We start from the raw sequence: 24477 nt of genomic DNA on the forward strand, positions 1-24477 counted from the left end.
AGTCCTGGGAGGTGTAGAATGGCTAATGCAGGAATGGGCTAGTTCCGGGATTGTTATTGAGACAAAGGCTGCAGGAAAAGCTTCATTGAGGTATTGTAGATGACGTCTGTGTGTATGTGTGTGTTTGTGTTCAAATACATGCAGGTACCTCATATAGTGTGTATGTGTGTGTGTATGAAAGTGTATGTGTGAATGCGTGTGTAGACATGCGTGCGTGTATGTGTCTGGTAAGCACTCACCCTGGGGCAGCCCGTCCCACACGTCCAGCCAGTCGTACTTGCAGTCTCCCTCTCCTGACAGCAGGGGATCGTTCTCCAGGTCAAAGGTCAAGAAGGTCAGGGTCACGTCCATGTGGGGCGGAGTTATGATGATGTAAGAACATTCCAGGTTGTGGGGGTACTTGTCAGGGAAGCCGGGGGACTCGATCACTCCGGAAGGACTGGTGAAATTCCGGAAACAGAATTCCGATCCTATGAAGAATACAGACATGAGCAATTTACCACAGAAAAGCAATCATATTTTTTACTAGTAGGGTATTTTTTTTTAAAGAAAATACATTTGTCACTGCAAGACAGCAATAATAGAATCCAGTTGCAGTTCATTGTGTAACACACATTCACATACACACGCATGCACGCACTCTCTCACACACACAGAGTGGCAGGCACCCTAGTGGTTAAGAGTGTTGGGCAAGTAACCCGAAAAGGTCGCTGGTTCCGAGCGGACTAGGTGAAAAATCTGTCAATGTGCCCTTGAACAAGGTACTTAACCCTAATTGCTTCAGGGTCGCCGTCAATAATGGGAGATCCCTGGCTATGACTCCACTCTCCGAGGGTGTCTCAGGGGGGGTTGGGATATTAAAAATAAAAAAAACACATTTCCATTTCACACTTCACACTCGTACAGGTTACCCTTCTTGTACATGCAGCGAAACAGGACAAATATAAGCACCCCCATTTGACCTTTGACACACACACACACCTCATCATAAACCTCATAACCGTCACCACAACCCACAGCCCAGGAAGCTCTGCATTTACTCCCTTGCTTAAAAAAAAGAAGAGAAAAGAAAAACACCTGCCAAAACAAACGAGAGTAAAGCTCGCTAAGCGGCCCGGCGTGTCGGCAGCTCATTAGCTATGCAGATTTATACGCCCTGGGCGGCTCACCTTGAGCTCTCCGACAGATGTGCCTCCCATATAAACTTCCCCCTGAGTTACTGAGTGTTTATGGACGTGCTCATTAATGATTTGTGATGTGCATGTCTCTCTCGCTCTCTCATTTATTCGAAGCACGGATATATACCTGCGCCTTACAATCCCCAAACTCTCTGTATTCCCACCTCTCACCCTCTCGCTCTGTCTCTCTCTCTCTCTTGTTATTCAAAACATTGCTGGGTCACACACGTATACGCATACTTACAACACGCAAGCTGTGAATACACAGACAAGCTCTACCAGCAGCACATAGCAATGATTCTGTGAGGGGCAGGGCATACAGAGAGAGCAGCAAGGAGCAAGAGGCAGGGAAAGGAATACAATGGGATAAGCAACAGCAAACAGACTCTACACTTTTTGGTGACTCCTAAAGCAAAGCGGATTTGACCTTGTGTGACCGTACTTCAACCACATCACAACAACCATCACCACGTGTAGTGAATGTTCTCACTATGTGTCTCCAAAGGCCTTTGTGTGTGTGTGTGTGTGTGTGTGCGTGCGTGCGTATGTGTGTTGTCCATCCGTGCATGTGTACATGTATGTGTGCGTGTGTGTGTCTCCTGTACCTCCATTGGTCAGTCAGACCCTCTCGTTTAACAAGTAGAGACAAGGCCAGTGTGATGCCTGCCTTAACCTGTCACTATGCCGACACACTTATATAGACCTCATGGAGATGGGGACTGCTGCCTTTCACCGCAGGAAGAGAGGAAACACACACTCACAAACAACAGACAAGTCCAGGAGAAAGCTCATTTAAAAAAAGAAGAAGTTTTTTTACACAATTTCATGGTATCCAATTGGTAGTTACAGTCTTGTCTCATCGCTGCAACTCCCGTACGGACTCGGGATAGGCGAAGGTCGAGAGCCATGCGCCCTCCGAAACACAACCCAACCTAGCCGCACTGCTTCTTGACACAATGCACATCCAACCCAGAAGCCAGCCGCACCACCGGACACCTGGCAACCTGGTCAGTGTGCACTGTGCCCGGTCCGCCACAGGAGTCGCGAGTGCGTGATGAGACAAGGACATCCCTGCCGGTCAAACCCTCCCTAAACCCAGACAATTGGGCCTCCCGGTCGCGGCCGGCTGCGACAGAGTCTAGACCACTGCGCCACCCGGGAGGCTACTACAGCTCATTTACTGCCCCTCACTGAATAGGGAATGCTGTGTGTGTGTTTGTGTAGAAGAACATGCGTGACACTATGAACGTGTGCCAGTGTGTGTGATTGAATGAAAACGCATACTGCATTCTACATAGGTTTGTGGTTTATGATAGACAGGGTATGTGTTTGTGAATGAAAGTGTGCCTCAGTGTGTGTGTGTGTGTTTTGTGTGGTAAGCCTCAGCATGTTGTGTGAGACACACTGGCCCACTGGCCCTGTTATCCTCAATACTGGGTCAGGGTGCACTAGACTGTTACCCAGGCAGAAGAAAGAGGGCTTCAATCACACCATTGCATGTCTATACTAGCCCAGTGTGTGTTACCACCCGTCTCGCACGCTCACATCGTCACATGCCAGATATGTGTGTGGCGTGTGTGTGAGAGATGGTGTGTATGCATGAGTACTCTCCCTTTTGTTAGTCCTTATTAGTTCAAGTATATGAACATTACAAAACAAGACCACACACACACACACACACACACACACACACACACACACACACACACACACACACGTCTGGCACAGCAGCCACTCGCCTGGCTTGCACATTTCACCACGAGCAGCCATTTGGCAAGAGCTGTCTGCCGGCGGGGGGTTGAGGTGGGGGGAGTGGGTGAGTTGCTGGGTAGAAACGCGTCGGCGCTTTACGCTCGAGTGCCTGACGGAGTAGTCTCTGCCCATGTTGTGTCAGGGAATCCCCCCTCCCTCCCACGCTCCATTCCTTCACCCCCCCCATCCCTAGGAGGGATGCGCAGTCTGTTCCTTCGCCCTCTTCCCCCTCCTCCTTTTCTCGTCTTCCTCTCCTCATGCACCTCATGCTGTGAGAGTTCACCTCCACATTTGCGCCCGTCTGTTGCACATTACAACCTCTTTAACACTCTCTTCCTCTCGCTCTCCATCTTTCTCTCTCTCTGTCTCACAGCCTACTCTCGCTGGAGTCAACTCAAGGGTTTCACGGAAATACAATTGAGGCGTGTGTGTTGTTTGTGTGTGTCTGGGGGGGGCAAAACAACATTGTGAGCGTACCACAGCTTGGCAAGTTAAGACACCGCAGTCTATTTACGCATGTATGTATGTGTGCTCTCACGACCATTGGTTAGGAAGGGGTCACAGCCAGGTCAGTCACCCTGGTCAATCTGGGTGACATTCCACTACACTCCAAAGGTGACCTGACAGACCGGGTTAGGGGGGAACGACCATGAACCCCAAGGGGAACCACAGAAAAATTAATCACGATTGGTTCTGCTAGTGCTAGAGGCCGGAGGAGGTCGCTTGGCGGGTAGTCTTCCCGTACTAACCGTGGTAACAGCGTCACAGTAACAGAGTCACGTGACAGGGGGTGGAGTGGGGGGCTGGTTTGGTAAGAGGGGTTAGTACGCCAGTGTGTGTGAGGAAAGTAGGGCACAACCATAGCGGGGGAGGGAGGGCAGTGGGTGCACATTCACTACTGTGGGGTTATGGTGCGTGCGTGTGGGATGGGGGGGGTGGGGTGGGGTGGGTTTGGGTTGTTGTTTTGGGGCACACGTTCCCTCAGGGGGATGGGATGGGGGCTCAGGGAAAAAGGGATTTGGGAATACAGTTAAGGGTGAGAAGTCAAATATCTTATTGCTGTTTATTATCCCTGTATCCATTATCGGCACTGAACATAGAAAAGTGGGCACAGTATACACAAACACATATGCATGTCTGCACACACACACACACACACACACACACACACACACACACACACACACACACACACACACACACACACACACACACACACACACACACACACACACACACACACACACACACACACACACACACACACACACACTCTGCTTACTTAGCTACAACATACTCCTCATCATTAACCCTGGGTGCTGATGGCAGTCTAGGAGAAGAGAAGAGATGTACTGCAGGGTCGTGTTCATTTGGCACCAAATGGAAGAAAACAGACTGAAACAGGAAGGGACTATTACTTGGACTTTCCCAATAAGAAACACAGATTTTAGTTTCAGTTCCAAACTATTTTGAAACGTTTTCCATTGTGTGCCCTTAATGAACATGACCCTGATCAGCAGCGAAAGTAGGACTGAAGGGTCAGGCTCTGGCTGAGGACAACCGCCAGCCGGACAGACACACCTCCAAGCTGTGTATTGACCTAAGATCATATCTCCACTAGTGACGCCCTCCTTCAAAACACATACGGACTAGAGCATGTACACACACACGCGCGCGCGCGCACACACACTGCAAGTGCACACAAAGAAGACGAGAACACACATCCCTCATGCACAAACATCATTGTAAATAAACAACAGCTCTCCCACTGCGGGGTTGTGCCCTGCAGTCTCTAATCTTCTCCCAGAACTCGTAAACTACTGGGGTTTGCGGAACTATTTGGCCCGATCCTGACTTGTTAAAATAAACAACCATGATGGGTGTAGGATGCAAAGGGAGAGAAGACTGCACTCCAAAACAGATTCTCTGCGTGTCGATCTCTCTCGCACAGAAACACATCTATACGCCTACATAGGCACAAACAGAATCGTCTAACGCCCAAGCACACTGTAACCACCCACGAACACATATCACACATACATAAATATGCCCCTACACACGCATACCATTGTTTTTGCACCCCAAATGCATAGCAGGCTCTTGTTAAAACCATGGCAACAGCATACCCATCTATTCTGTTACAGAGTGAGTGTGTGTACGTGTGTATAATATTAGCCCTATCACATCATCATATCATTGTGCTGGTGGCCTTGGTAACAGAGCTAAATGACAAAACTGGGCCACGTTCAAAACAGTTGTTTTTCAAATCAGGTTTAAAAACGTTTTGAAACAGAGGAGGCACTACTACCTGAATCCCACCCAAACAAATCAATGTCAATGGGATCTTACAAGCAAAGCACAGCTCAGTACAGAGTGTATCAGTATAGCTCAGTACAGAGTGTATCAGCACAGCTCAGGACGGAGTGTATCCGTATAGCTCAGTACAGTGAATCAGCACACTACCGCAAGTGTACTGTATGTCAAGTACACTTCCTCTTATGCACTACCACCACCAGCACCGCCGTTAAACTCAAATCCCAACCCATCCTCACCCTCTCCCCCTCCCTCTCCCAGTAATCATCTCCCCACCGCCTGTAGCCCCTCTCAATCACCCTCGCCCACTCTGCCCCCTCCTCCTCACCCCTCCCTCCTCATCATCTCCCTATACAGCCTGTAACCTCTCTCCATCACCCCCCCCTAGATGAAGCAGATCCCAGGCCAGTTAAAAGAGGCATTCCTGAGATGCTTTTCAGACAGGATGAAAAAAAGAATTCAGGCTTTTTTTCCCTCTTTCCTGTAAAACCATGTTTATTTTCCTCCCTGCCTCTTTTGAAGTTAATTGGTCGGGGTGTGTGTTTGCAAGGTGAGTGAGTGTGTGTATGGGTGTGCGTGTGTGAGGTAGACTCCGCCACATGAAGGTGAAGGTCATCATAGGTCCTTCTGCCCAAGGCATCCATAGCAAGAACTCAGTCAACCATCCAACCATTCCACAAGGCTAGTTAGGGGAATGGCCACCCATTGGAGAGTTTGGCCATTGTGGTTTCAACCCAAAAATGGATTAGGATGATCTTAGATCACATTACATGGTTTGATGAAAGCCATGTTAGCGCCTCATGGGCAATATTGACCAATAGCAATCCACAGGTTTCTAAATACACATTTTTATTGAATAAATATAATGTTCGCAGGCAACAACTTGGCATCCATCTAAGATTGGGCAAAACCTCTCTACATATGGCTCCATCCCAACCTATCAACAACCAGTCAAATTTCAATGTCCCAATCACACAACCAATAACATCGCCCCCCCCTCCAACGACCAACAACCAATCAAAACACCCCAATAAGAGCTCATCAGGTAGAATGAAAGAATTCACTCACCTGTCTTAAAGATCATGTACCCCCCCCATACACAAATAAAAATCACTAAAAACGCCTCAATAACGAGGTGCCGGACATCATTTGAGTATTGGCTCACCTGTCTTGAAGATCTCATAGCGCAGTGAGAAGCCTGCCCCCTGGTGTGCGTAGTCTGAGACAAACTTGATGTGCAGGGCGGTACCAGAAGAGATGATGGCTGGGGGGGCGATGTTACTGCAGTGTTTACCCAGCAGCTCAGCCGAGTCCGAACCACCATCACGGATCTCAATGAAATCATACCTGAGAATGAGACATAGAGAATTTCCTGAAAAATCCTTGAAATGTTTTTATGTGCGGCGTCCATATTAGGACAGCCTCAGGAATTGTTTCAATCTCAGCAAGAGTTGCCTTAGTCTCAGGAAGAGCTGTTTAATCAAAGCTAAGACTGTCCTAATATGGACATCTTACCTATGGATTTATTTAATCATGTATATTTTAAGGTGCTTCGAGAAGGATGTATTGATTTCAGTAGAATGCTTGAATGGATGAATCAAGCTTAAAACCAAGGACAAAGAGAAGAATAGAGAAGAAACGGCTTTGGGGCTCAATGTGATTGAACTCTAGTCCATATGACCTTTGACCTAAGACCTATTGACCTCCCTGAACTAACCCAAATTCTTAACTGTCATTTCAGAGACAGGAGAGAAGGGGAAACTTGGAAAAATCCCACCTGCCGCTCCAAAATCAGCCAACTCAACAGAAACGAGTCACTGACACTTAAAGAAGCTAGGAACGGGGCATACCTGAGAATGAGATACTGTGCGTGCGGGTGCCTGTGTGTTCTTCTACATAGAAGATCATAAGAAATCCCAGGACAAAGTGTCTATAATACTGTAATAAGCTCATAGTTGCGGTCACAAACTCCACACAGTTGTCACTGACTGGTTGGATATTCATTTCCCCAGTGAGCAAACAATTGATGTACTTTTTTTCCCCAGATTTGTTTTTTTTATCAGGTTTTTGCTTGGCAGACCTTATGTCTCTATTGACATTAGTCAATCAAAAATGATGAATACAACTGTTCATGTCAAATTGTTTATCAACTTGTAGCCCTGGTTGTCCTGTAAGGAAAAAGGGCAAACACTTCAACGTGAGGCTAAATATGAGTGCAGAGCAAGCAGATGAATGAAAATATATAAATAAATATAAATATTAAATAAATATATAAAATAAAATAAATATAAAATAGTGAATTTCAGCTTTTCCACAGTGGACTTCCTGGGACGGATAATGAATGCGCGTCCCCCCCCCTCAACCCTCCCCTGGATATGTGACGGAGCCGTCAAACAAGAGCCGTTGAAACAGTCGCAACATCTAATTACAATGAAAGGCCTTCAGCAGCCTTCAGCACAGCACTGGATCACTGTTCTGTGTTGGACCCACACACACCTACACACACACACACACACACACACACACACACACACACACACACATACACACATACACCTACACCTACATACACACATACACGTACACACACACACACACATGCATACGCACACACACACACACACACACACACACACACAAGCACGCATGCACACACACACACACACACACACACACACACACACACACACACACACACACACACACACACACACACACACAAAAAATAATACAGCCTCATACACTGACATTGAGAGCAGGAATGTTTAGATTGACATAGACTCTGGAGATCAGTGACCGTTAATGCTTGTTCTGGGAGCCTCACAGGGTGTGCACATATTTGTTACAGCCAAGCACTAACACTCAACAAGGGCTTGATGATTTTGTTGATGAGTTGAGTGAAGTGTGTTTGTGCTGGGCTGGAACAAAAACCTGCACAGGCCCAGGATCAAACTACACTAATGTGAGGGCCTTGATCCAATGCATACACATTCCTATCGAATGCTACATCACGGTGGCTATTAAAAGAGGATTACTCCAGAGCTCCCTTGGTTAAGCTTAGAAAACTAGAAATCCATGAGTGTGTGTGTGTGTACAAAGTATGTGTGTTTTGGCTGTAACTGACACATGCTTAAGACAAATACACACACACACACACACACACACACACACACACACACACACACACACACACACACACACACACACTACCGTGTGTACGTAAAAGATAAAAGGCCTGAGAAGGAACTGAGAGCCTAATTAGGTTTTAATTGATTCGGGAGTGGGCTCTCTCGCCTGTCGTGGATTAGAAGCGATGACTGAGTGTTTCTCAGATGTGATTATTGACCTGAGCTCTCCGTCTCCCCAGGCCCTGATGAATACATGTATGAAGGCTGGCCGAGTGGCAGAACGGAGTCTCTCACACACACACACACACACATCCACATGTGCGCACACACGCAGACAGACAGACAGGCAGGCAGGCAGATAGGCAGGCAGGCAGGCAGGCAGGCAGGCAGGCAGGCAGGCAGGCAGGCAGGCAGGCAGGCAGGCAGGCAGGCACAGGCAGGCAGACAGACAGACAGACAGACAGACAGACAGACAGACAGACAGACAGACAGACAGACAGACAGACAGACAGACAGACAGACAGACAGACAGACAGACAGACAGACAGACAGACAGACAGACAGACAGACCCTCGTCCCACTCAAGTCCATTAGAGTTCACCTTGCATTTTTCTGACTCCTTCCCTCCCCACTTCTCCCTCACTATGTGACTGGGGTCTTTATGGGTTATGGAGTCCTGCTTGTTGGGACCCATGATGGTTTCCACCAGCCCTCCATAGGCCAGAAGAAACCCATAAGGGGTGAGAGGTGGAAACTTAAGGAAGTCCTTCGGGGCTGTTGTTCAGCACCAGTCCAGGCATGCCTTCTCTCCTCTACTCCTTTCCCCTCATCCTTCCTCTCATCCTCTCAACTGCTAACAGATCCTGCTAATTACCTTCAACACCTTCCTTGTTTGTCTGGGACTTCCGTCCACCTCTGTGCATTCCCTACAGGAGCCAGGCCAGGGACAATCCCCTCAGACAGACAGCCTCGCCTGGGAGTGTGTGTGTGTGTATGCGCGGGTGTGCGTGCTTGCCTGTGTGTCCGCTTGCATGTGTGTGTGTCTGGGAGAGGGAGACACACACAAACCACTCTGAAAACACCATGGTATAACTAGGGTGAGAACCATTTCACCTAAACCTTTGCCCCAGACTGTCAATCTCACCACTGAGAACAGAGTCCAGTCTAGTTCACTTCCACCACTCTGTGGGATGAGTGTTGCAATTGACAACAAAAAAAATGCAAATATCTGTTCCTAGAATAGTGGCATGGCAGGTGTAATCTACACTCACAACTGAACTGTGTAGTTTATATTGACAAAATGCAATTTTGAGTGGTATACAAAAGAAAATGGCTATGAATTTGTGTGACTGTTGCTTCCATTACGGACGATATATATATTTGTTGCCACCATTCACTCTTAATCTAAAGTGCTCAACAACCACAGCTATATACGGCGCTGGTGGTCAACAACAGGGCTGAGGCCCAGACACTAAAAGGAAGTAAGGCTTCTTAGTCTGCCTAGCATAGAGCCACCTCATGCACCTCATGTACGCCTAATAAGGCATAAGTGCCTCTGAAATATTAAGTAGACGCTGAGAGAGAAATCCCAACAGATTCCCCCGGCTGCCGTCTTCAATCTGGCCTTAGAACAAATAGCACTCAGAGCAGCCATCTCCGAGCCGTTTGCTTACAGTAGCTTTACAGTTACAGATAACTGGGGTTGCGTCCCAAAAGGCACCCCTATTCCTTATATAGTGCACTTCTTTTGACCAGAGCCCATAGGTCGTGCACTATTTAGGAAATAGGGTGGCGTTTGGGATACAGGCTGGGGCTAAACCGCTAACAGCTAACCACAAAGTGTCTATATAGGCCTATAGGCTACGGCCCAAGGCTTTTTAAAGGGGCATCGCCATCGATCCCGCCAGTCTGGTTGGTGTGAGTATCTACTGCTGGGATGCCCTGTATGACCTCCTTACGCCTGTATTAAAATATATATTTTTCTCTCTGTCTGTCTGTCTGTCTGTGTCTGTCTGTCTTTCTCCCTCTCTCTGAGCATGAGAGAGTGTATATGTATTAAAGACTATGGTCAATTGGAGTGATCGGTTGGTTGACTATTAGCGGCTATTGGTGTGGTCAAGTACACTGGACCGTAATGTGACCGTAACTCAGTGACCATGACTTGTGACTCTGGGCAGATCAGACCTGTGCAATGACCTCACTAATCCCCCCCGTCTATGGCCCATCAATTCCTCATTACAAGCGGAAAACAGCCATTGATCTGATTCCAACAGATCCCATCTCCCCCAGGGAGTGTAGCAGACACACAGGATGATATCACACTCACACGTTGAACCTCTCTATTGCTACGCCTCAATGGCACTTCCCCAGTGATGAAACTAAGTGCACGTCCTAAATGGCACCCTATTCCTTATTGGGCCTGGTCAAAAGTAGTGCACTAAATATGGAATCGTGTGCCATTTGGGATGCAAGCCGAGGCACATTAGTATGGGGTGCCGTTTGTAAAGTTGAATGATCAATTCTACGGAAGAACATGACTGCAGGCTGATAGAACTGTACGGATATCAAACCTCTACTAAATCGTCACCTCCAGTTGCCAATGTGGGGCCCACAATAAAAATGACCTCATAAAAAAAACTGCATAAAAACAAAATTGATCTTTGCGAAGGTGTCAGCTTTTATGGTGTGTGTGTGTGTGTGTGTGTGTGTGTGTGTGTGTGTGTGTCTCGCAAACATCCTTCAATTAGTTTAATCCCACTGTGCAAAATAAAGTACTTCCACACCAGGGCAGAGAGAGAGAGAGAGAAAGAAAGAGGGAAAGAAATAGAGAGAGAGAGAGAGAGAGAGAGAGAGAAAGAAAGAGAGAGAGATAGAGAGAAATGAAGAGAAAGAGAGATAGAGAGAGAAAGAAAGAGAGATAGAGAGAAATATATATATAGAGAGAGATAGAGAGAGAGAAAGATAGAGAGAGAGAAAGAAAGAAAGAGGGATAGAGAGAAATATATATATAGAGAGAGATAGAGAGAAAGAGAGAGAGAAAGAAAGAAAGAGGGATAGAGAGAGAAAGATAGAGAGAGAAAGATAGAGAGAGAGAAAGAAAGACAGAGGGATAGAGAGAGAGAAAGATAGAGAGAGAGAAAGATAGAGAGAGAGAAAGAAAGAAAGATAGAGAGAGAAAGATAAAGAGAGAAAGAGAGAGAAAGAGAGATAGAGAAAGAAAGAAAGAGAGAGAGAAAGAAAGAAAGAGAGAGAGAAAGAAAGAAAGAGAGAGAGAGAGAGAGAGAGAAAGAAAGAAAGAGAGAGAGAGAGAGAAAGAAAGAGAAAGAGAGAGAGAAGAGAGAGAGAGAGAGAGAGAGAGAGAGAGAGAGAGAGAGAGAGAGAGAGAGAAAGAGAAAAAGAAAGTGGGATGCACCTCCTGCACTCCATATCGGTATCATCCCTCCAGCCCAGGTCCCAGCCAATGGCAGATTGCATTAGAGATATAGGCTTGATATTTCATCTCAGCCTTTATTGCATTTATTCCACATCAATCTACTCTGGGCTTGGAGGTAAAAGCCATTTGGCACCCTGCCGGACTCTGCCTGAAATGAAATTCTGAATTAAAGTGCCACCTCAGATATGTGAAGTCTGCATAACACTGGATATTTTATTGCTGCAGCAGTGATGATCTGTGCGGTTGAAGCTACCAGAGCCTTTGACTCTTTGAACCCCGGGAAAGTGCTGGTTGGCCGGAAGAGGGATTAATTCTTCAGTATGGTGTGGGTTATAAAGTAAGGCTGACCTTAGGTGGGCCAACCGAACACTTTCCTTGAGTTCACATGCTCAGGGTCTCAGAGTAATTTACTCTCAGGAGAGACCATGGCGCTGACATAATGTTTATGAGATGATGAGACATACAAAAGACATGGCTTACATAGAACTGTAATTGTCCATAGATTAAAGCCCTTTACAACTCTCGCAACTATATCACATATTTACAATAAACACAGTCCATTTGTAATATTTACATTATACAGTATATACAGTATATTCAGATAGCATTTAAATAATACCCTGACCAAGTCTCTTGCCCCTCCAGTGGTTTATTCACTAAGAGCAAAACGGGCTGAAATGAGGAGGGACAAACTTGAACTTGTTCAATAAGAAACTCTTGTTTTTGTTTCAAAATGTTTTCCGTTGCCCCAAAATTGTTACTGTTTGCTACGGTGTGCACTAATGAATACAGTCTAGCATTACCACTCCCTCACCTCAAACCAGAAGAGAAAAACTCCAAGTCTCCCTCCTGTCTCCCCAGTCAGACATACTGCTATGCCTAATCACTCAGGAAGGAGGAAACAACACACAGCTGCACCAGAAACACTAACTGGAAGCTATTTGAACCCAGTCTAAAGCACTCTGTGGGAGATGGGGGCGGGGGGGGCATGTCGGGCTGCACTCGGCTTTCTCCACTTTGCTTCTTTGCTGCTTTGGCCATGAGGGCCAAGGAACACATCTTCACAAACTAAATCTGTGTGTGTCCCAAATGGCACCCTATTCCCTATACAGTACAGTGTTCTCTGGTCAAAACACCATCCAGGGAATAGGGTGCCATTTGGGACACAGACTACATTAAAAAGGCTATAGCAGCATTAGTGAGAAAAGGGAGTTATAGGTTGGTCTTTATGAATAAATAACATTGTTGATGTGTCTCTCTTTTCTAATGGGGCTGTAAAGTTTGGGCCTTTTTCTCTGAGGGGAGAGGATGCGGAATGGTTAGTGGTTGCCATGGGTTTCCCTGCCGATTACACACACTCTCCCAAACATGTGTGCATGTGCAGGTATACACGCAAAAATAAGGACATACACACACATACAGAGAAGCACGCACACGCATGAAGAAACACACACCCACACGCACGGGCACCCACACAAACAAACAGAGGCATGTGCACCCACCCACAGCGTTTACAAAAAGCACCCACACACATCTGAGTGGAAGTGTGAGAGGGCAAAGCTTGAGATCCCACAGTCCCCTCAGGCTAATACAAAACCAATCCACAAAAAAGTAGAGCATTTCTGAGGAGGCTTTTCAATTCTCTCTCTCTATCTCTCTGAAATACTGATTAACGACAGTGAGCACATTCATTGTATCCGTCTATCACAGAACTACACATGCTATCTATGACTAGGGGGATTTTAATGGGGATTTACGTTACACAAGACAAGATAGAGACATCATTAAATTCAACAACCACCCGAGCCAGATAGAATTGGGAGTTATGGGCCTCCCGAGAGGCGCAGTGGTCTAAGGCACTGCATCGCAGTGCTAGCTGTGCCACTAGAGATTCTGGGTTCGAGTCCAGGCTCTGTCGCAGCCGACCGCAACCGGGAGACCAATGGGACGGCGCACAATTGGCCCAGCATCGTCTGGGTTTGTCCCATCGCACACTAGCGACTCCTGTGGCGGGCCGGGCACAGTGCACGCTGACATGGTCATCAGGTGTACAGTGTTTCCTCCGACACATTGGTGCGGCTGGCTTCCGGGTTAAGTGGGCATTGTGTCAAGAAGCAGTGCGGCTTGGTTGGGTTGTGTTTTCGTGGTATCCAACTACCAATTGTATACCACGAAATTGGGGAGAAAAAAGGGGTACAAAAAAAGAAATAGAAAAAAAGAAATGGGAGTTATAGATCTCATTCTCATTGAATGCAAGTCTAAGAAGTAGTAGATCTGTTCTATGTGCGGCATTTCTATGCTTCCAGTTCTTTCGTTTCGTTTTTACGTGTTTAACTTTCAGTTTTGTACACCAGCTTCAAACAGCTGAAAATATTGCTTATGGAAAATATATTTCACAGCGATTTAGATAGTAGAATGATTCTCTACACTATACTTGCTTGTTTTGTCACATAAACTGAAATTAGGTGAACTATTAGAATTTTTGCAACCAGGAAATGACAGAGAAATGTCTTCATAGTGCAGCTTTAAGAGAGCAGTAGGAGAAAGGGTTAAAGCCAGGCCAGAGCATGATGACTGACTGATATGAGGTCAGAGAGACAATAGAAAGGCATATGATTCATATTATACATCTCTATGAAAGAGGAAACTGACCAAGCTGGTTCCCATCTGGCCTGTAATCGCTCCACTGAACTCCCTCTCTCAAATCTGTTTTCCTGATAACTTCACCACATCACCCCTGTCTTTCTTTCAACCATTCTCTCCATTCTTTCATCCACGTTCCTTTTCTCCTCCACCCGATCAACCTCATCCTCCTCTCTATTATCAATCAATTCTATTCGATCATCCCCACTCAATATTCAAGTATTAACCCTGCCAGTCTTGGCCCTTTCTTACCTACTGTAATGGCCAACACTGTAACTATGGCTAACTATGAACTCTCTGTTACATATGTATAACCAGTCAGAGGCAGATCTGAAGTTAAAACCATCTCCGGTCAATCTCCCTCCTTCCCTCCCTCCCTCTCTCCTTCTCTCCCTCCCTCTACCATTTTTTCTAGCCTAAGTATATCCAAAAAGCCTCCCTCTCTCCCTTTCCCCCCCAATCACCCCTCTCCCCCTTCTCTCCCTCCTCGCTCTCACCTGCAGTCCAGTCTCTCCAGTTCAAAGTGGGGGTTGAAGTTGAGGACGATGCGCTGGGAGGGCTCCGGGGCCGTGATGACCCACTGGCAATTCTGGTGGGGCGGGTACTCCAGAGGGTAGCCCGGGGACGTGATGTACCCTGCGTCGCTGGCATCCAGGGTGCCCCCACACACCTCACCTGAGAGAGAGAAAGAGAGGGAGAGAGAGAGATAGAGAGACATATGGTCAATACACAGACTCAAAACATCTACGAATACAAACCTTGCTATTCAAGCGATTATTGATTTGAGAATTTGTCTTCTTATTCCATAGTGATGTGATTTGTGATGTAGTGACGCACGATTTGTAATAATATCTTTGTCAGAGATACGTAGTGTTCACATTAATTCTACTATAGCAACAAAATAGGCAACCACGCACACGTCTCCCCCATGCAGACAAACTAACCCCACACCATGGCTCTAATCTCTCCTCTGGGAGCATTCTCTAAATGTAATTGTTGTTCTGGCAAGGCAATCTGCAAACATTAGAACACATTCCCTGATCCTATCGGCTCTCTCCCAGGAACAATAGCCTGCCAATAGCATCGCTCGGCTGGCCCAGACAGGAAGTGACAGTAGACCCCCTGTCTAGGGGTACAAGGGTTCACCCCGAATCTGTAATGAGAAGCCAGAGAAACAAAGCCTTTATTTTCGCTGTACGCCCACGCCTCGCTCGCCGTTCCCTATCTCACACAAACACGCAAAGCACACACAAACACATCGGGAGACAATACAGTGAGGTCCCTCATCAGTCATTTTACTGCAGTATATGATTTTCTGGTCATTATTATTCTAAATGGAAGGCGAGATGAGGAAGACAAAAAATGTCTCTTCACAATGTTCACCATGACAACGATGCTTGGGGTGGTTAACTCTTTTCGTGCTGACAGAGGCTGCGTTCCGATTCTTTACCCTTCTCCCGAAGTGATGCATTCATTTACTCTCCCTCATGCATATGGTGCAAGCATGGCTGGAGGGAGTTTCCACCATTATCCCAACACCAGTTCATTCCTTTTAAATCCACGAGGGGGAGTGTACAAGTGAACTAATCGGGAGAAGGGTAGAGAATCGGAACACATTTTTTATTGAACCTTTATTTAACTAGGCATGTCAGTTAAGAACAAATTCACAAAGACGGCCTACACCTGCCAAAACCGGATGACGCTGGGCCAATTGTGCGCCGCCCTCTGGGACACCCAATCACAGACGGTCGCGATACAGCCTGGATTCGAACCAGGGTGTCTGTAGTGACACCTCAAGCACTGAGATGCAGTACCACAGACCGCTGCGCCACTCGGCAGCCCAGTGAATATAAGGACATCAATGAAAATGGCGATGACTCAATATTCTGTTTCATCTGCTTCACCTATTCCAAGTTATGTGAGCACATCATCAAAGGAAGTGGGGGGGATTGGAGGGTTGAAATATAATAGACTGTTCAAGTGTTGACATTTTCAAGGCTATTGTATTTTAAAAGGCACACTTAGGTTTTGGTGACATTTGATATAATAGCGAAACCCTACCATCCTTACTTGGATAGAAACTCACACACACTTATGTATACACACGTGTGCATGCACACACACACACACACACACACACACACACACACACACACACACACACACACACACACACACACACACACCCCCCACATGCCAGTCCAGCCTATCACTCAAAACACCTATCACTCAATACTGCAACCAAAGCTAAATAAAAAGACCAAAAGTAGAAGAAAAGTATCTTTATCTCCCCTGGAGGATTCAGACATGCAGGACTATAAAGTCTGCCTATGGAGTGTTCTTCTCTCCCCACCACCTCCATGTCTTCATCTTAAATGGCACCCTTATCCCGATTTAGTGCACTACTTTTGACCAGGTCCCATAGGGAATCCCATGGTTCTGGTCAAAATAGTGCACTATAGAGGGCAAGTACTATTTGAGAAGGTCCAGTCACACAAATTCCCTACTTGGCAAAGGTCCGGATAATGTAATATATCACCATAGTAACAAACCCCCACTTCGCAACCCCAAACTGTTCACACCCCTCTTGTCTGCATTTATACACATTTTGTATGGGACATAGTTTTAAAAAATGTTTTAAAGCGTATTTCCTGCAATTCCACGCATTCTTCCATGCCTTATGTGTCTTTATATGATACCAGGGGTCAAAGTGCGAGCTCGTAAAAACAATATACACCTACCCATTCCAGGGTTTTTCTTTATTTTTACTATTTTCTACATTGTAGAATAATAGTGAAGACATCAAAACTGTGAAATAACACATATGGAATCATGTCGTAACCAAAAAAGTGTTAAGCGAATCAAAATATATTTTATATTTGAGATTCTTCAAAGTAGCCACCCTTTGCCTTGATGACAGCTTTGCACACTCTTGGCATTCTCTCATTCAGCTTCATGAGGTAGTCACCTGGAATGCATTTCAATTAACAGGTGGGCCTTGTTAAAAGTTCATTTGTGGAATTTCTTTCCTTCTTAATGTGTTTGACCCAATCAGTTGTGTTGTGACAAGGTATTGGTGGTATACAGAAGATTGCCCTATTTGGTAAAAGACCAAGTTCATACTATGGCCAGAACCGCTCAAATAATCAAAGAGAAACGACAGTCCATCATTACTTTAAGACATGAAGGTCAGTCAATGCGGAAAATTTCAAGAACTTTGACAGTTTCTTCAAGTGCAGTAGCAAAAATCATCATGCGCTATGATGAAACTGGCTCTCATGAGCATCGCCACAGGAAAGGAAGACCCAGAGTCACCTCTGCTGCAGCTGCAGAGGATAAGTTCATTAGTTAACTGCACCTCAGATTGCAGCACAAATAAATGCTTCACAGAGTTCAAGTAACAGACACATCTCAACATCAACTGTTCAGAGGAGACTGCATGAATCAGGCCATTGTGATCAAATTGCTGCAAAGAAACCACTACTAAAGGACACCAATAATAAGAAGAGACTTGCTTCGTGCAATGGACATTAGACCGGTGGAAATCTGTCCTTTGGTCTGATAAGTCCAAATTTGAGATTTTTGGATCCAACCGCTGTGTCTTTGTGAGACACAGAGTAGGTGAATGGATGATCTCCGCATGTGTGGTTCCCACCGTGAAGCATGGAGGAGGAGGTCTGATGGTGCTTTGCTGGTGACACTGTCTTTGATTTATGTAGAATTCAAGGCACAGTTTAACCAGCATGGCTACCACAGCATTCTGCAGCAATATGCCATCCAGTCTGGTTTGCTCTTAGTGGAACAATCAATTATTTTTCAACAGGACAGTGACCCAACATACATCCAGGCTGTGTAAGGGCTATTTGACCAAAAAGGAGGTGATGGAGTGCTGCATCAGATGACCTGGCCTTCACAATCACCCGATCTCAACAAAATTGAGATGGTTTGGGATGAGTTGGACCGCAGAGTGAAGGAAAAGCAACCAACAAGTGCTCAGCACATGTGGGAACTCCTTCGGGACTGTTGGAAAAGCATTCCAGGTGAAGCTGGTTGAGAGAATGCCAAGAGTGTGCAAAGCTGTCATCAAGGCAAAGAGTGGCTACTTTGAAGAATCTAAAATCTATTTTGATTTGTTTAACACTTTTTTGGTTACTACATTATTCTATATGTGTAATTTCATAGTTTTGATGTCTTCACTATTATTGTACAATGTAGAAAATAGTATAAATTAAGAAAAACCCTTGAATTAGAAGGTGTGTCCAAACTTTTGACTGATACTATATATATATTTATTTTCTATTTTTTCCTGGACCAGAGGTCCGTATTGACCCCGTTCTGGGTCCAGATCCGGTCCTTGGTCCGCCAGTTGAGTATGGGGGATATAGGGAATAGGGTGCCATTTAGGGCGCAGCCCATGTCTCCTTTTTGTATTCTCCAAAAGCTGTGCCGAGTTGTCAGTAGTACCGCCAGGGGAAGATTAAGCCATTTGGGAGAATCCTGCAGCCTCAGGACTTTTCCGCTCCCTGAACTGAGCAGACCATTCATGTACAGCTAAGGAGGAGGGCGACGGGGGGGGTGGAGAGAGGGATGCCAGCAGGGAGAAAGGCAGGTAAAGAGGGATAGATGAAGGGGATGAGGATGATGAGGGAGGAGAGGGAGCGAGATGGAGGGAGAGGGACAAAAAAGTGGGAGATAAGAGGGATTGAGAGAGGGGTAGAAGGAATGGAGAGAAAGGCTGTGAGACGGAGAAGGATTAAGGCAGAGAAGGAAGGAAGGGAGGTGATTGAGGGGGAGGAAGAAAGAGAGTGTGTAGAGGAGCTGGAGAGAGAGAGCCTGACGAGGCTCATTAAGATATGACCATCCCTGTGGGGACTAACCCTGGAGGAGTTGATGGGCTGTCAGTAGCATATACAGTACATGCAGGGGAGAGGTGTGTGTGTGTGTGTGGGGGGGGGGTGCGAGCAGTGTGCATGTTATCGACTGGGTATGTCTTTGTTTAAGTCCCCTGTTAGGGTGGAGAATGTGTACGTGAATGTTTGTGTTTCTATGAATACACAGTGTGTTTTTCGGAGCACTATGTCTTATAGGTGCATGTGTGCTTGTGTGATAAGGAGGGAGGATGAATTATTGTGTCTGTGCTGGCTCAGGACTCCACCCATCTCCACACACGCACATGCATGCACACAACACTGCACGGACATGCCATAGCGACCCTCAACATATGTGAACAATGTTGATATATAGTATATGACATATAAGTAGCAATAACAGGTGAGGGCATGTGTGGGTCTACACATAATGGTGTGTATGTGCATACGTGTGAGTGTGTGCGTGAACTTGGACGCAAGCGAAATGTGTGCTTTAATTAACGTCTTCAAATCTACTGCACCAAGTCTCCGTCTATATATACAGCATCTGCACATCTCTGTGTGTGCACATATTTCTATTAGCGGTATTATCAGTGAACAGCTTCAGACGTGTGGAAGGGCCATTATAAATCTCCCCATCATAATCTCTCTCTTTTTTGCTCTCTCTATCAATCTTTCTCTCTCTCTCTCTCTTTCCCTCACTCCCACCTTAATTTAAAAAGTGCTGTCGAGAGAGGGAATCAGGGGGACAGAGAGATGAGAGGCACTATTCATTCATCCCTACACAGGGGCTGTGTCCACGACTGTTTTTAATCTAACCACTCCACACAAGACTGGACGGAGGGAGGGAGAGATTTGTGACTTTCAAAGCTCTTTACTTTAATCATTAGGCACCTACCATAAGGCCCTACCTACCTTTAGATAATATTAAAGTGTCCTGTATGGCTCAGTTGGTAGAGCACAGCACCTGACAACGTCGGTATCATGGGTTTGAGTTCCATTGAGGCCACCCGTATGAAACTGTATGCACACACTAAGTCGCTCTGGATAAAGACATCTGCTAAATGGCATGTTATCATTGATATTGTTATTATATTAAGGATTAAGACCAAATGGAACAATACTAAATGAATGTGCAGCAGAAATCGTAGTTATAACGTAGCCATTCAAGTGTACACATTTAGACTTCAGTTCCAATATGAACAACACACAGATTTGGTACCCTAATTCACCATTGGCATGCTAGACTAAAGCCTCCTCTCTCTCCTGAGTTGGAGCACCCATATGCATGACTCTTCATAATAGGCTAAGTGGTTTTGGCTAATCAACTAAATGCATCGGGTTGGGTATAGCAATCAACTAATCACCGGATCAATTGACCACAAGCAGATGGTTGCGTTTCGCTGGGTTTTGCTTTGCTAAAATACAGCTGTCCAGATAAATGACCTGTGTGTGCAGTGTGTGTGTGTGTGTGAGTACGTTCACACAAATTAAGCAGCAGACCGAGGGGCCACCAGCTAGCCGATAGGTGTATTATTTATGGTGGCCTTGTTTATAATTTCACCCTTGTCACCTTGTTCCAGGGGGTTGGCGTGTCCCCCTCCTCCCCCCCCCCAGCACCCCAGCCCTTCTCCTGGCCAAGGTATTGAACCACAGCCCCTTTTGTTTTTCAGCTCTTGAATGCTAACAACTACAGTCCTGACCTTGTTTCTCCTCTGCTGATGTGTTATAGGAGTCTGGGGAAGATTAAAAAGATTCTGGGGTAGAGAGGGGGGTGGCCAAGAGGGGGCATGGAGAGGGAGAGAGGTGGGGGAGACAAGAAAAATAAGCGAACGAGGGAGAGAAAGAAGCACGCAGAGAGAGAGAGGAGGAGAATAAAGATTTTCATTAATCTGCATTGTAACAGATAGAGAGGTAAACATACAGAGACAAAGAATACAAACACTGGTCCTGTATGTTCAATTAATTACTAGTTCATTATTACGAATGACTTAATTATACTAACACAATCATGAGTCACATTGTTGTGGTTACATTATGTGCATCCCAAATGTCACCCTATTCCCTATTGTAGTGCATTACTTCTGACCAGAGCTTATTCCCTCATTTAGCCCTGTGGGCTCTGGTCAAAAGTAGTGCACTAAATACAGAAAAGGGTGCTATTTGGCACAAAGACACAGACGTCTCCCTTCTGCTCTCCGACCCCCGAGCGTAGTGTTCATTTTCGTACGCCCAACATCATCAGTTCCTCTTCCTGCCCTCTGTTCTTAAAACTCTGTGACCCTGCTGTTTGGTACTGTACCCTTCCTTCTCATCTCTATCTGTTTCTCTCCTGCTCTCTCTCTCTCTCTCTCTCTCTCTGGTGTTTGTCCTGAAAAACATGCTCTTGTTCTGCACAACATCTCTGTCACTCTCTCTCTCACAACCTCCTGTCTTTCCCACATCTCCCTTTCCTCTCTCTCTCGTGCTGCTGTGTGTATGTACAAGATGTGCTGTTTTGAGGAGGACAGGAGAAGGCTGGAACAGTGAGTGCTTTGGCAGGCTGAGGTATCTGAGAATGCATGGGGAGAGCTGCCAAAGGCCCACATCTGAGTCTGATAAATGGGCACACAGGCAGCCAACACTGCAAACAGATCATATTGAATCTCTCTAAATGGCAGGTCCAAAACCACTCTCACACACACTTGAATGTATGCAAACAAGAATCTCACACACCGCACACTTTGGAGCACATTCTAAGGAAGAACCATAGGAGCAGTCCCGTAAACCAGCCAGGGATGCATGCGACACTGAGTAGGGCACTGAGACAGAGCAGAACGGGAGTGAGAAACCAGACAATGTTTTAAAGCTCATGAGAGCTCTAGATCGGGAGTCGGGACTTGGACAAGATTCCAAAACTACAACCCCCCAAAAAACAACTCTTACGCATGAATTATGGATACAACTACTGTGACTTAGGAAGCAAGCCAGCTAGCGTAAAATCAGCACGATTCCCTGAATGGAATGGAAGGTGGCTTCGGTGGCCTTTTCGTCAAAATGTGTCATCTGGTCTTAACGTTGCAGCGCGAGTGGAGAACTGATTGTGTGGCGCCGCCTCGAGCTGCAGAGGCACAAGTGCGATTGAGGCACAAACCGTCACCATAATGATTGCAAGACTCTTGAGATAATGAGCGAGTTGTTGGTTGTGTTCTTATTGATATTAATGATGATGGTGGTGGTTAGTCTAACTAATATTCTTGTCATTCTCCACTAACAGCAAAATACCACTTGAGGCGCATTATTTTGGTTTGGTCAATGGATTATGTTGTCTACAGACGCGTTTAGAGTTGAGCATTCATTCATGATCTCTACCAAGAAACAACAACAACAAAAAGAAAGTAGGTCCGTTTCCCCCCTCCCTTTTTTAATTATATAATTATTATGTAATTATCACCCTACAAAGCAGAGTCATTGGGCTATTATATGCTAATGTATGTAGGGTTATTACTTTAAAAAAAATCTGTGATCATAAAATTACAAAACCTGCCTAACATGAACGGCAGTGGAACTTGTACGGCAACTGTACTTGTATGGCAACTTGTATTAAATGGCAATGACCTATTTTGGGGCATAATAGAAAAGCTTTTGAGTATCAAATAACATATCACCCAGTCATTTTTCATGGGTGGAATATTGTCACATTACTCTTGGTATACGACAGAAGTGGAATAATAAATAATGTTCTGGATTAACTAGGATAACGAATGAGTATGGGTTCATCTTTCAAGGCTGAGAGAACATTTTGTGGTTAATACCAGTACGGTTACACTACACATGATAGCCTACTGGTTATCAGACCATATCTATCTGATGCCAATCACGGCCTGTGTGTTGAAATTCCTGATTTGAAACAGATGGAGCTCGTTTTTTTTAAATTTTTTTTAACCAAACGAGTTTTCCAACGCTGAGAAAAACAAGCTATTTTCCCTGTCAGTATCCAAGACGCAGGTCCAATAAGAAAAAACGATGTGAGCTTTCAGTTTTTATCATAGTTTAAAGCAATTTCAGAATTTGAATCACCCATAAAAGGGTAGTTTCGGGTACATTCGGACACGTTTCTTGACAGCCCATGTGTTGAAGAGAACTCACCCTTGTCTCCACGGACTCCCAGTGTTAGACACATTGCAAGTAAAAATCCAATCAGCGATGATAGCATATCCATTTTGGCAATGTTCAATGTCTTGTTATTTTTAAATGGTACTTCCCAGGATCAAATCAGTTGTCCATCAAGAAAATCCACACCTTTTTTTTGCAGAAAATCTAGGAACAAATGTTATTACTCCACGTAGCCTATTTTGCTAAAACAATCAACGAATAATGTTTGTTCCAAGTGTACTTAATTGAATAAAAATAGGCTAAAGACAGTGGTGAACAGCTTTCCCTCCGAAGCAGGCATACAGGCTACTTGAACGACACACTGGGATGCCACCTTATAACTTTAATATTGTCGTCCTGACTGGGTTATCTAGCCTCGTGGATGAAATAAACTCCTCTTAATTCCCCGGTTCCATACAGAGCTTGTCCACTGATTTGGAACCTCCTGGGTTATTTCCTACAGGGTCTGATAAGCGGCTCTTAGTCTACCTCCAAATACGACTGAAGCGCTTGCCTTCCCCCCTTCTCTCTCCTGTGCTCGCAGGGATTCCAGGACTCCGGTCATTTACTCCTGCATTTACGACCGATGAGACACAGTTGACTGAACTATCAGCCGACAAAAAGTCTCCGTATTTAGAACAAGAATGGAGCGCAAATCATGAGAAGTGTGACGGACATGAATATAATATGTTCCGAAGGAGAACTCATTCCATCTCTGGCACCACTCCTCTAGTATTTTTGTCTGTAGCGGAGTGTCTCTATGCGCTCCAGCGGCGTGTGTATGTGAGTGAGTGAGAGTGTGTGTTATAGCACTTTTGAACAGAGCAGCTATCGCATTACAGTCAGCGCCCCGGCTCCGCCTCCGGTTGGTTGTACATCATGGAGAGGTGCGCGCACACTCGTAAAACACACAAGCGCGCGGGCACACACACACACGTACACATTTCACGTGACGCCAATAGATAAGGGTTCAACAGATAACGCACACCCTATAATCTCAGGCTCGGGAGTATTTCCACAGGCTATTT

General features: G+C 45.6%; 1 protein-coding gene across 2 annotated transcripts in view; it reads right to left on the reverse strand.

Moving 5' to 3' along the window:
• Positions 1-24245, reverse strand: part of LOC112253914 (neuropilin-2-like) — a 62520-nt gene extending 38275 nt beyond the window's left edge. For both annotated transcript variants that reach the window (XM_042297068.1, XM_042297069.1), the window contains exons 1-4: positions 23444-24245; positions 14945-15122; positions 6409-6590; positions 240-470 (exon numbers count right to left, since the gene is read on the reverse strand). In XM_042297068.1, the coding sequence (XP_042153002.1) occupies positions 240-470; positions 6409-6590; positions 14945-15122; positions 23444-23516 (664 nt within the window). In that variant the 5' untranslated portion in view covers positions 23517-24245. The remainder of the gene's footprint in view (positions 1-239; positions 471-6408; positions 6591-14944; positions 15123-23443) is intronic.
• Positions 24246-24477: the final 232 nt, after the last annotated feature.

Source organism: Oncorhynchus tshawytscha, linkage group LG14 (genome assembly GCF_018296145.1).
Source record: "Oncorhynchus tshawytscha isolate Ot180627B linkage group LG14, Otsh_v2.0, whole genome shotgun sequence".
In the NCBI taxonomy this organism is placed as follows: domain Eukaryota; kingdom Metazoa; phylum Chordata; class Actinopteri; order Salmoniformes; family Salmonidae; genus Oncorhynchus; species Oncorhynchus tshawytscha.